This window comes from Haliotis cracherodii, unplaced genomic scaffold (genome assembly GCF_022045235.1).
Source record: "Haliotis cracherodii isolate W230 unplaced genomic scaffold, xgHalCrac1.p SCAF_1, whole genome shotgun sequence".
Lineage (NCBI taxonomy): Eukaryota > Metazoa > Mollusca > Gastropoda > Lepetellida > Haliotidae > Haliotis > Haliotis cracherodii.
In genome coordinates this window covers 35,995,564-36,009,733 of record NW_027266264.1, presented here as the reverse complement: position 1 = coordinate 36,009,733, position 14,170 = coordinate 35,995,564, and the positions used below count along the sequence as shown (strand labels likewise).

The window sequence follows — 14,170 nt, the reverse complement described above, 5'->3', positions numbered from 1 at the left end:
TGCATGGATACTTTTTTTGTATTAAACTATAACCATCTGGGGTATTTCCAAATGACGCTTCCGATGAGCTCCGCCGTTCTTTCTGTCTGTTTGTTTAGGCTGAAGAAATTAATTAACTTGCGCCCTTTGTCGAAATCTTTATAGATCACAGTTAACCAATCAGTGTTTATGCAAAAATGCGTAAAACAAATATTGCCTCCAGCCCCCAAGTTTATTTAGCTGTCCTTGCAGATGGTAGCCCAGTCTCTGGTCACGCTCAGTTGCGTTGCGTATCATCCGGGTACTCACGGGAGAAAAAACAATAACAAAGGCAACAACCAGTCCGAGGAATTGCGTTAGATCAGTGCCCCTTTAAGATGGATAAATGACAAAATGAGTCTATGTTCTATGATGAACACAAAATATTTTCAATTTTCTGAAATTCCCCCCAAATTTGTATCATCAAACCTATATTTAAATATTTTATATATTTAAAGAGAAATGAGCAAAAGAAAGCAGATCTATGCATACAGCAACTAAAAGTCTATACTTTAAATTTCAGATTTTTTAGGTAAAGCCACACCAATTTACTGTACTTTTCATTACGTTTCACAAATCAGCCTGTTACTTTTTAGCCATTTCCCAAAAATGAATTTTAAAAATCTCGACATTTACACTTACAGTTATGAGTTACCTTGTTCTCTCCCACCACATGACCATGTAACTTGTGATAATGGTAATAATAAAAACCAGCGGACAAGGCACGTGTTTTGCGAGTTTGATTATTTATATTATTAGTTACCAGGTCGAATGCGCCCACTTGCTCCAGCAAAGATTTCACCTGAACAAAAGGATAGCATTTATTTCTGAGCATGGAATCCAGTAAGAAATGTAGTAACTGTTTTTTTCTAATATAAAAACATGTTTTTCCCCTTCTGCCTTCGGGTATATTTTGCATAAAAAGAATTAAATTGGTTAGGCCAATGGGGAAAATTATGAGACCGTCAAAGGGAGATAATATAAAGGGCAGTGACGAGTTGCCTCCCTTGAATGACAAGCTCGGTTTGTTGATGTTTGATACAGGTGGGTTTTATAGGATCTATGTAGGATTCGACAGGTCATCCTGTATATTTCAACAGTGTCTGTTTTGGACATTGACAGTGCCCATATATATATAATATATAATACATGCAAATGTATGGAAGAGGACGGAAACCCGGAAATACCTGGACTAGTTTACAGCTGTACTGACATAGGTCTACAGCAAGGTAGCCTGGAGCCGCGGTGGGGTCCTACAGTCAAGATATGATCCTACATCCAGGGTCATGTCTTGACTGTAGGACCCCATCGCGGCTCTCGGCAAAAACTGACCGTGTATTATCACTATCATCATAGAAAGTTGTTGAAAATTTACCAAAAGTTACAGAACGAAAACGAAAAATATGTTTTGTGTTTCCTTTGTCATTCGCCACCCACCCCCTGCCTATCATAAGATTCTTTACAACTATCTTGAATTATTTTGTAGGGTATAGGTTTGGCTCGGACTGAAATGCAAAAACATGCATCTAGTAAAGTGTTATACGTTCATAACTCCCTGTATATTTTATAAGCAAGAACAATTTGTGTAGATTCTGGACAAGAGATTTACATGTAGGCCTATATCAGTTTACATGCATGAGATATTTAAAGATATCCACCCACTCAACATTGAATTAACATAACATGGAGTCACAGAACAAAAAATGAAAGTTTAGATGACATATTTTATCAAAACATGCAATACAAAAATTCACTTTAAACTGAATATAAATATTTTGTCTGTATTTCAATCTGATCTCATATCTTCGGTTGAACAAAGACTTTCTTTTCTTTTTACTTATCACTTATTCTTTATGACTTCTGTGTATGTGTTCATTCTGTTGAAATTCAAACTCCCAGTCTTCCATATTTCAGAGAAATGTCCGTCCCCAACGTGTAGTGAGAAAAGGTGTTAGAGAACCGGATACAGTTAGGAAGACTTGGGGAGAGCAATGATCTCGCAGAATATTACCTTCTTGGCCTTCTTGTACTTTGTCCAGGGACTTCCTTACGGATTACAGACATGGTTCCTTCCTGTCTATTTCCGGAGTCGAGGAATGTCTCTATCAAATGTCGGATTCTTCAAACTCTTGCTGACACCGTGGATGTGCAAAGCATTGTGGGCACCGTTTGTTGATCGCTTCGCCACCAAGAAGTCATGGCTGATGTGGAGCATGATGGGACTGACATTGACTTGTGTGATTGGTTCCTTCTCTGGCCCAGACTTCCTGTCTCAACTGGCAGCCATTTTGTTTTTATTCAATCTCCTCACCTCAACTCAGGATATTGCTGTTGACGGCCTTGCAATTCAGATATTGTCTTCATCAGAACTTGCCCATGGTAATATTGCTCAGGTGGTAGGTTATAAGATAGGTGCTGTAGTTGGAGGAGGTCTGCTTACATGGTTGAGTGACTACTTGAACTGGATGATGCTGTTTCAGTGTCTTGCTGCTGTTTATGTTTTTGCAGTGTTTGCAGCATGGATGTTTATTCCATCAAATCCAGACCATTTCCATGACGATAGCCTAACACCTAACACATGTAGTAAGAACTCTGAAGAAATATCTCAGGAAACTAATAAATGTGACATTGATGACCATTCCATGCAACAAAGATCTGAAAATATTGGGAAGAATGAAGTAAAAAGTGCATTCTTATTGATTATCGATCATTTCAAGCTTATGTTGAGGCCAGAAGGAACAATATGGATAGCAGTCTATGTCCTTTTGTACAAGTTAGGTAAGTAAGCTTAAGCTTAGGTCATGTACATTGAACCACTTATACATGAATAGTGTCAATCAAATAATGGAAAATACGAAAGATTTTGCATCTTTCCATCATGATACTTTTAGTTGAATTATATGTCGACAATCATCATGAATATTTTTCATACATATTGTTTCTAGGTCACTGTTTGCCTGTGCGGACTGACGAGTCAAGTTTCATCCATCATTGTTCATCTTTGCCTTGGTCTTTCTGACCACAGAAGCTGCAATTATTATTTGAGACATGTCAGTATTTACATCTTATGTAATGTATAGTGTATCCATGACTACATGTGTCTGGGACTAGTGACAGTTGTTGTTGCAGGTGAGAAGGGGTCGCTGAGTATGATCCCCCTCTTCCTGCTGGACCAGGGCCTGTCGACCTCCGTGGTGGGACTCTGGACAGGCATGATGGGGCAGGTGGTATCCATCACTGGCTCGGTACTGGGTGGGGTCATCATGTCCAGGTATGGGTAAGTAGCTTCCATCTTTGTGAAGCACCATGTGGTCTCTAGTTGCCTCCAGAACATATGATCATGAGGTTCGAGTCCAAGGTTTACCCTGATTATTATTCTTTGAATGTCAGCACGAAAGTTGTCAATATCTAAGACCTGCCTCACTTCAAGCTCTCCTCCCACATCAGCTGTCACACCATGACTGAAATCCAGTTGACAGCTGTGTAAACTAACTCACCCACTTTCCTGTTCTCAAGCCAGTCCACCCTGGGCCTCCTGAAGACCCTGAGTGTGATCCGGACCATCGTCCTTGTCATCTTGTGTTCTCTAATCTCAGCGTGGTCCTCAGCGTACCAGATCTTCATTGCTCCTGCTGTTATAGGTGGGTACTTAAGAACAGCCTTCTGAGATCAAGGACTGATTTATGTAATATGCAGAATATTCTAAGTTAGTGGTATTGCTCATATATGCTAATTTATTGAATTCCTATGTTGATACGACTATATTGTTGAAAGGTATAAGAACTTATTTATAGAACTGCTTTGTGTGCTCTCAGACGTCAATAACTGTCAGAGAGGATGTAATGACATATGGCTTTATGTTGATAACAGAAACTTGTCTAACACTTGGAAGTCTGCGTCCAGTCTCAAAAAGCCAACATTGCTACAGCTTTCAGATGCCTATGTTGTAGTGTACGAGTTACAGCAGCAGTAGCGCTATTATCACTGGAATTATGAATTTATGCCAGTAGTACTACCATGTTAGCAAAGTAAAATGGGTTTCCAAGTGGCCACAATGGCTGCTCAGAATAGCTAGTACTTGGATGGGTGGCAAGGGGAGGCCAACTCACACGTGTGACCGGGGCATGCTGATAAAGTCATCTTGTGCTCCTCAGGCCTGATGCTGATCATGCTCCTCATCAGTGGCTACATCACCACGGCAACCTTCACATTGATGATGGAGTGTTCCCAGCGGGCACCAGCATCCGTGCAGGCGAGCCACTACACGACCCTGGCCACCCTGGAGGTGCTGGGCAAGCTGACATTTTCCGTGGTCACCGGGTGGATCACGGATATGACCAGCTACTCAATTGTGTTTGTCCTGTTCACATGCCTCTCTGCCGTCATCATTCCAGTTTTCAGATACGCACCCAGCATCCTTGTACAGAGCACTTCACATAGGAGAAATAAAAGTCGATGATATTGAATGTCTGAAGCCTCCATGTGTTGCTTTAGTATATGTTACATCAAACACAATGCTCACATACCCTGTATAACAATGCTTTGCATCACTGAACAGATTTAGGATTGCATTTCTCTGCTGACAGGCAGCGATTGTGTACACTAGTATATACTTTCAATAGCTGTAATGAACTGCATCAGTTGCCAGGCAACTCTGGTTGTGGGTCCACATCACAGATTTACCCTTTTCATGAACCTTGGTTTGTCAGCACTGCATCCATTCTAATGGGCTTATCCAGTTTTGTTTGTTTCACACTCCAGACAGTGACATTCCAGCTGTATTACAGCCACCTGTAAATAATCAAGTCTGGCCCAACCAAACCATCAGGGTATGATGACAATCAACCAAGTCACCAAGCTTGACCACACAATGTAATTACCGTAATGACCGTATTTACGTCGAATACAGTAAGTTGCCTTTTACGACAAGCTACAGTGTGTTGAGGACCTGTTCTAACCCGGATCCCCACAGAGGTCAGATAAATAGGACTAATACAGAGCTAGTGGTGAAGCTGATGTCTTCACACATCAGTGGCAAGATACCTGTCACATGAACCACATCAACAGGATCATAGAAAGCCATCTCCTTCAACTTCTGACCAAGAATATATTCAAATAATAATCATGTCCAATAACAACAAACACATTTGGTTATGACAAAACAATACTTTTAATCAACAATACTTTGAATCAGTGGATCAATGACATGATTTTATCACAGCCTGTTGCTAGAACTTGTATCACAGAGTAGAGAATGGTAGGATGGATGAGCCACAACCACCAGCTTAACAAACAACATAGCAACAACAGACTACCGGTACTGTATCGTGTGTGTGTAGTTTGGTCACGGGCTTCTTTGTCCAATTACCTAATCTGGCATTCCTGATCTGCAGCTTTACTTAAGTTTCACAGCTCTGCATATTCAGCAGTTCATTATTTGCAATATAATACTATTAATCCTTCAAAAAAAGTAAATCTTTCAATGACATGTTATGATGTTATAACTAGCTTATCTTCATGCAGAGATGTGTATTATTTCTTGAAGATTTTGAAATCTAAATATCGATTATTTACACAGGGAATTTTACAAAAATACCATATTAGGGATCACAGGTATCTGTTTCTTATCAAATCATCAAAAATCATTGTAAAACATTTCCAACAGCCTTAGAATCATTCAGAAAGTTTAAGAAAATATGCAAACATGAATGTGAACTATACGCCATATGGGATAGTGGTAAATACATTGCCGTCATCCACAGCAAATTCCCACCAGGTGGGGGTAGTTAAAATGGCCTAGTCTGAAGCATAGCAAAGTTATGCCCCTTTTCTTTGTGAGCGTGTATACCTTACGGTTGTCTTTTGACAAAGAGGAAAACCTTAATCCTTCATTTATGGCAAGCTATTTTTTTGTTTTGAATTTTTGTTGTTATACATAGGCAACCAAATCCATTTGATATATATTTTATGTTGTTCAGATACTAGGCAGTATTTTGTTTCCTCACTGTTTCAATAAAACTCTCAAATATAAATGACTGTAATTTTATCAGTGTACGTTAAACAGTGGGAAGATTTGATGGTATTTTTACTCATCACAAAATCTCGGACAACGCTTAGCAGTGACTGTTTTCAAACTAGTTTAATAATTGTAGTTACTTTTACAACCTCAGATAGGAAATTTGGTTTTCTACATCTCTGCATAATTTTATAGAAATAGGTAGACCCGGTGCCAAGCAACGGGAATTCAATGTTCAATTTTCAGAACTTATAAAGATGTGTGTCTGAAAAAATAACATTTACCGTGCGAGGAAAATATTTTGAGAGAATTAAGCAGCATGGTCAAAGTAGAAAAGTCAAATAAATGACAAAATATTAAATATCGTGAAAAACACATATTCAGCCTCACTGCTAACCATATACCTTTCAGGCCAGGGCCCCGTTCCACAAAGCGATCGTAGCTCTAAGACGATCGTAACTCCCATACTTTAACATAGCCTCATGACTGTTGTAGGGCTAGGATTGCTTTGTGGAACGGGGCCCAGGTGAGCTAAAAATTGTACGATACACTTCTATATTCAAAATGATATGCAAATTCATGAGTAAAATTGAATCACATGAACACTACTATTCACATACCTGCCCCAAATATAAACACAATGAAACATTAGAACATTCAACTAAACTTCAATCATACCTGCTGACACGATTCATGACAGAAGGAATGTTTAATCTATGTGTAATGACAACAGCTGTACAAATCATGTAAATGTCTGTGAATCATTGCCAATAATTGAGATCTTGTAGTACATGGACCCTTTTAAATGGGTTGCAATAATTAATATACACTTACAAAACGTTAACAAAATAAGCAGACATCCAAGTGATAAAATGAAGATTCACATGCAAAAAAAGATTTAATTTATCAACCTTGGCTGCTTTACTGGAGATTTCATCCTCAAACAAAAATGTCAGACAACAATTAATTTGATTTTCTTTCAACTGTACTGTAAATAGTACAGTTTGTTTGTTGTTTAATGACACGCTCACATATACCTACTCCAGCCATATAACAATAATCAAGTCTGGAACAGTCAATCCAGGAATTAACATCATGTATATCGATTCACAGAATTGGGATAGAATGACATGCAATCAACCAAGTCTCAGAGTCTGGCCACCCGTTCCATTTATTCGCCTGTTAGGACATGCATAGGTTGGTGCATCTTCCTCTGGACTTTTATGGTCAGTTATCTCCCTTGCCTCAGGAAGATGAGGTTGGTGGGGGACCTATATTCTCACCTGTCAACAGTAGAGAGACACAACAGGAGATGGGTAAAATAGAAACACCACGATGACAAGACATGAATTGTGAATAATGAGGAGATATGTTTTCCATGCATCTGCTATTATCTGACTGAGCTCAATCCTCCATACATACAAGACACAGTTCATGTGTCATGTCACATCTTTGGTGGAGGGATGGTATCTTGTCATTTTTCATATTGTTTCTGCAACTGTATCATTTCTTTCAAATTTTTCAAATTGCTTTCCCTAGCAGGAGTTACAGAATTGTTATAGCACCTATGGTACATGAAATACACTGACAGTACCTGCATTTGTTTATATAATGTTTGTTTCACAACAGAGTACCATAATATATCTATTTTCAAAATCCAAGGGACACTCAGCAATATCATGTAATCTATAAATGTGATAAGTTTTCATCATTCAAAAGTCAGATGTTTCTGTGTCCCCAATGTCTTGCAATGTAAACTATTTACATCATTCACAATAAGTCTCCTAGGGACACAAAACGTTACATGCGGTAAAACCCTGTTGATATGATCATGTCGCTTCATCTACCCCTGGGTCATACAGCAGTCTTTTACAATGTTAATGGAATGAAAGCACATAAAAATGATGAAAAATAGTTTCTACAAAAGATTTTGCATCAGCATTTGTCACTAATTAAAATAAGTTATTACATTTTGGTTTGTGTTGAGGTAAGGTATGATCCCTGCACATATTTGGCCTCAATAGATTGATATACAAGCCTTGTTACTAAGGTTGTAACTGATATACAAGAATTATAAGATAGGATACCAGTGTCTGGGGGATTAGCCAAGCTTCCAGTCAACAAATGGAAAAATATTGAAAGTTGTAAAAGTGAAATGCAGGCATCTGAACACTGCCAAAGAATACCATCACCAATAATCTCTCTGTGTCTCCACACAACAGAGCTCCAGATAAGCTTTTGGTGATTTTAAAATCATTGGGTATCAGAAATTCTATCTGGGTATTCAAATTTCTGTTACCCACTAGTTTTTAAACATGTGGGTATTTAAGCTATATATTTAAAAACACTATTCATCAAGTCCCTGCAAACTGGTGTTGTGTGGTTTCGAGAGCTTTATTGGACTAAAAAATACCACGATACTTCCACAAGAAAGTGTCATGGCAAATGATCATGATGTAACTGTCATCGTGGAGTTTGGCAAGGTTGACGGAATGCCCGGTAATAATTTCAAAAGCTGATTTGCTAATCGAATACACAGGGTTACTTCACAATATTTTGATGATATGCACAAGTTTTATTTTTGTAGCGTATCTGTAATGTTCATTGCGTATTTGATACGCTTGGATTATATTTTACTGCGTATTTCTGGATGTCTGATGCGTATTTTACGCAGATACGCAGCTTATCTGGAGCTCTGACACAATGATAAATAAGTTAAGCTCGCTCTAAGCAAAGACTGACATGAGAACAAGCTTGCATGTTACATACTGAGGAGACTACAGCAGGGAATGTTAGATAAAATTGACAATAAATATTCCCGTACTAGCCTCTGAAGGGCTATTTCTTTGCAATCACAGCAACACAAATGCAGAATGAGACAGCCTAAAAAATAAAAGGAAAAGTGCACAACAATTCTTTTTTAAATTGTCGCAGTAAGGACTTGAAACATTCTTTGACAATGACCGGATGAATGAAAAAATCTAAATACTGTACTGATCAACTCTTAAAAATAAAATGAAAATATTAAACCGTCATAAAAACCAAAGGTTTTGAAAATGCTGAAAACTAAGATTGTGAAAAAATGGGTTGATATTCATATCAATAAGTGAGACAATGTCAAAAACCACTGAAGCAATACTACAGGTATGTGAATAATATGTAACATATTCAACAATAACATGTCACACACAGTTACAATTATAACCATTAACAATGATTAGAGATCTTAAAATGTCATAGCACTTTGTGTCACATATGTTACAAAATAATACATTAAAAAAAACATGTATTGAAACACACGTACAAATGTTTTCAGAAGGGCATCAAGAATCCCAATTCTTAGTATGGTATGGGAGAAGGCATAGATGCCCCCAGATAGAACAAATGACATATCAACTGTCTTTAGGCAAGTAGTCTGTCAAGAAAGAGAAGACAAATCACAGATTTAATATCCTGACCAAACAAATTGTCAAATATTTTTTTTACTTTTTGAGAAAAATTGATGCAATGACACTTTTTCCAACAAGTTCTTTAAATTGGTTGACATCATGTACATCGTGCTTCAGAGTCTTAAGAAAAACATGAAGTCATTCCATTGCTGTTAACTGCAATAATGTGAATTTTTTTTAGTAAAAAGACCTGACATTTTAGGTGGAAAAAATATATAACTTGGAAGAAGGTTGTGTCAGGTCAACACTGACATACTTTGACCAGCCAATCGCAATGAAGGATGCATGAGTTCTTGAGCCAATCAGCTGTCTGCTTTGATGGCTTCATTTCTTTACCACCTTGAGTCCAGGAATTAATAAAAGATGGATTTTACACACACATACCTGACGGATTTTATAATATAGGTGAACGCAATGATGCATAAATTAGAAAGGCAACATCCTGATTCATTGGCAATATCGCTTCAGCAAATTATGCAGTAGATATAAACATTTGAATTGTTATATAATGTACACCAGGATGTAACTTATGCTCATAGGAACATAGTCATAAAGGAAAGGAAATCAGATTATCTTAAGCAGTTAAGTACAAATGTCCTTACCCTGGCTATTTTAGTTGTGTAAACACAATCTGTTATATATCTCCCACCCAGCAGCATGTGAGAAGTAGGAGACCCAGTCAAGGTACTCCTCTGCAATGTTTACCATGTCAAAGCAGTCATATCCAGTGGTAACAGTTCACACCAGATCTACATCATCGCAATCAGAAGATGCAATGAAAGTAACAAATGTCAGATTACTAATTTGAAATTATATATTATGACTAACAGTTATGATATTTTGAAAAGAACAAGGCCCCAATTGTTTAAATCTTCTTTCATGTCCATTCCCATAGGGGAATTCAAATAAATACATACATGTATATAGTCTCAAGCTTTCGTGCTCTGGGTCTTCATCAGGTACACTGTTGGTTTTGTACAAGAGAAGGATCTAGAATCATGTGTTTTTTTCTATGTCTTTAGGAAATGTCATGTTTTACTTGTTTGTTGCAATTCTTTCTTTTGAAGGAATGCATCATCTGTTGTGGATATCATGAATGTTGCGTTTGAAGAGAATTTGATAACATTTGTTACGGCTGTTGTGATGACACCTGACAGTGCACATTGAGTTCAGACCCTGTGCTGTTGATGATCTACAATGGCTGGTCTCACAACGAGGGTACTGATAGCATCTACAGATACTGATGAAGTGTCACGTGGAAAGATACTCTCAACACTCACCCAGATAATAACATAGAATCAAACAATAATAAAGACATATCGTCTTAACAAATATGTACCCTTAACACACATAGCATTGCGCGACAAAGTGGGCTTAACACACATAGCATTATGCGACCATGTCGGTTTAACACACATAGAATTGCGCGACCAAGTGGGTTTAACACACATAGCATTGTGCGACCAAGTGGGTTTAACACACATAGCATTGCGCAACCGCAAAATATGTTAAATCTTATGTTTCACACATATACTCAGGCTTGAAGCACACTTATAATCATGAAATCACTCTTTAATGTGTACACAAATTTTACCCTAAGCTCCATACAGCTAAATTTCCTTCGTACCAAAAATGCAATGAATACATGTCACACACTGCTATGGAGCCTTCCTAAACTGCAGGTTGTTTAAACATGTTTATGTTCATAATGTTGAGAGACAGATTCTTGTGGCAATCTATTCTGAAGAATACATTTTTATCTTATAGTCAAGACAGGATGTTTTGAATGACCCATATCTTAATTCACAAAGAATAGGATAATAAATTTCATATTTAGATATTTGTTTGCAAATATCAAACAAAACAAATATTCTTAAAACTTGGAAATAACAGCCTATGAAGTAATGAAACAAGAAACAATATTCAGAGACAACAACAGTCAGTGATTCTTGCATTATCAAATCATAGAAACAAATATAAAAGAAGCCTCACATTTTGGGATATGACAAACATGGTATACCTTTACAACACTCATTTGGCAACCTCTTGAAGTTACTAGTCTCGACTCAGAGAAGCTATGCATCATCATCTCATGACCTTGCTCTGTTGGCCACCTCGAGCTGACCTTGCAGACTTGCTGGACCGCTGAGACATTCGACTGATGGCCTGTTGCTCTCGACCTGGGCTGCTTTCCTCCACAAACTGGGATGACTGATGGAGGAAATCCTTGATGAACTGATTGACTTCAGATGGAGCCTCTATCATCACCATGTGGCTGGCGTCCTCAATCACCTCCAGCCTGGACTGGTAGATGGCCTGGAAAAGTGAAGACTTGGTGGAGTGGAGGCAGGGTCTGGACAACACCTGTCTAGCCAGGTGTGACATCATGTTGTGTTATCCAGGTAATACATGAACATAAAAGACAACATCTTAAATAGAGTTTGAATTTAATATGGGTTCTGGGGTCCTTGATGTTTGATTCTCAGCATTGCTATTCAAAAGATATCTGTGCAAAAGTACTGAAAACATGAATATGAAACATGTAACTACATTTCCCTACTGTTTCTAAATTTGCAAGGATTAATGTAATTAATAGTGAGTGAGTGAGTGAGTGAGTGAGTGAGTGAGTGAGTGAGTGAGTGAGTGAGTGAGTGAGTGAGTGAGTGAGTGAGTGAGTGAGTGAGCGAGCGAGTGAAACCTTATGCTGATATTAGCCATATTCCAGTAATACCATGATGGGGTACATATGAAATGAGCTTCCCACACTGTACCCATGTAGGGAATCAACCTAAACCTTCTGCTAGACAAGTGAACACTCTCACCACTAGACTACCTAACAGCCCTCACTGTGCTGAGATGGAACGTGAGATGACCCACCTCCTCCATGTCCTTCTCCTCCCGCAGGGACACCAGCTGGTCCTTGAGGCCGTAGATGAGGAGTGTGGGGCACATCAGCCAGTTGTGGAACAGCTCATCTCCATCCGGCCAGATCTGGCCATTCATTGTGTGGTGTAAGACATATGTGGGGATTGCAAATGCTTCCTCTGGTGACAGGACTGGCCTCCTGGTGGATGCGAATGCACTCCTGGAGAGAGAATATAGTGTCAGACCATTCCAGGATAGACTGATATTTAGTCCCAGAAATTTATTTTGATTGAAAATATATTTCTCGAAAATGAAAAAACTAAAATCCAAATGAAGCCCAGAACACTCCTTAATTTCTGAGAGCTGAGGCAATCTAGACTATCTGAATTATTCTAGACTTGAGTCAGACTCCATTTTAATTTTTTTCTCTGGGGTCTCGGAGACGGACTGTAGGATCTGGTGACTCTGCAGTATTGAATTAGCCTCTGATGAAGTAATGTTATCCCTAATGAAAAGGCAAGCAGACCTTAATGGTATTCATAATTTTTGATAAACTGCACATATAACTATGTACTCTAGTGTCTGATAATTGCAATGCTTTATATTTCTTTGTAGAGCCTAAAATGTCATGTCCACAAAATTACAATGTACACCAAGATATAACATTGTTTAATGGAATTGATACTACCTTAAGTGTTGACTCAGTATATATTACAGGGATACTGTGAGAAAGGTAAAGTAAATATTTGTCAACTTTAAAAAAACATACAGGCATATGGAACCTGTGTAAACAAACTTCACAGTCCCTAATTTACTATTCATAAACTAAAATCTGTTTAATCCAAACTTCCTTTATTGTGGATTCCGGACTAAGATTAAGGAACAAAAGATCAATTCATTATGTAATTGATGCTCTCTAATCTGGATCAACTTTTCACACATCTCCCTCACACATCTGGTAGGTTGAGATCAGATAAAGGGGGATAACTCTAGTAATCAGAAGTGATAAGGTATGTAAATACTGTCCGTGAGTTGTGGAATTCTATTGTTTCAAAGTAATTGGTAAGTAATGATAAATGACCGAATGATTTGTACATGTTGCTAGGACATCTAGTTGGGTTGTGAGGGGATTGTAGAAACGGGGCAGAGTCTCGATCTGAAAAAAACACAACTTGGGTTGTAACTAGCTGTGTTACAATCTTTCACTATCAGTGAAGTGAATGGATGTTGTTTAACACTGCAGTCAGCAATATTCAAGCTATCTCACAATGGCATGTAAGTACGTCTGGGTACGGCAAACCAGCGTTGATAGGATGAGCACAAGGGGTCTACTACCAACACCTACAGGGCTAGAGAGTCGGAGTACATCATCAATGATGAGGGAAAGATGAAGTTCCAAAAGAAAAATGTCTTGCATGCGCATGGTAACCATGGTAACCTGACTTACTTTTTAAAGGTGCACTCTACACATGGTCTGACACAGCACAGCATACACACAGGGAGGGAGAAGATGCTGGGCTGGGGGTTGAGAGGGGTGGGGCCCCCGCCACTGATCAGCACAAGCTTGGCCACACGGCGCGACCGTTTCCGACCAAGTACAGCTGCAAACGAACATCTGCAACAAAAATAACGGTGTTGTCTGTAAACATGGCAAGTATATTAAACAGAGTTGGAACACATCATGAACATATCGTTGCAAAAATAGAAGCATAAACATGATAAGGTTATCTTCACTAAGACAAGTATTTATCATATGTTTATTGCAGAAGCATAAACATGATAAGGTTATCTTCACAAAGACAAGCATTTATCATATGTTTAT

The 14,170-nt window shown here is 38.3% G+C and overlaps 2 protein-coding genes across 3 annotated transcripts in view; one reads left to right on the top strand and one right to left on the bottom strand.

Moving 5' to 3' along the window:
• The first annotated feature begins 1,015 nt into the window (after window positions 1–1,015).
• LOC139463991 (major facilitator superfamily domain-containing protein 3-like) lies at window positions 1,016–4,495 on the top strand. 2 transcript variants are annotated; one of them, XM_071245476.1, is made up of 5 exons: window positions 1,016–1,062; window positions 1,933–2,796; window positions 3,148–3,295; window positions 3,535–3,659; window positions 4,173–4,495. In XM_071245476.1, the coding sequence occupies exons 2-5, from the start codon at window positions 2,010–2,012 to the stop codon at window positions 4,475–4,477; spliced, it is 1,365 nt and encodes a 454-aa protein (XP_071101577.1). In that variant the 5' UTR covers window positions 1,016–1,062; window positions 1,933–2,009; the 3' UTR covers window positions 4,478–4,495. The 2 variants fall into 2 exon arrangements, with proteins under 2 accessions (XP_071101577.1, XP_071101586.1); XM_071245485.1 differs by lacking the exon at window positions 1,016–1,062 and adding an exon at window positions 1,069–1,247.
• Window positions 4,496–5,217: 722 nt separating this feature from the next.
• LOC139455557 (uncharacterized) overlaps window positions 5,218–14,170 on the bottom strand; it is a 59,651-nt gene continuing 50,698 nt past the window's right edge. The window contains exons 11-13 of the mRNA XM_071237111.1: window positions 13,796–13,963; window positions 12,361–12,568; window positions 5,218–11,799 (exon numbers count right to left, since the gene is read on the bottom strand). Coding sequence (XP_071093212.1) covers window positions 11,569–11,799; window positions 12,361–12,568; window positions 13,796–13,963 — 607 coding nt within the window. The 3' untranslated portion in view covers window positions 5,218–11,568. The remainder of the gene's footprint in view (window positions 11,800–12,360; window positions 12,569–13,795; window positions 13,964–14,170) is intronic.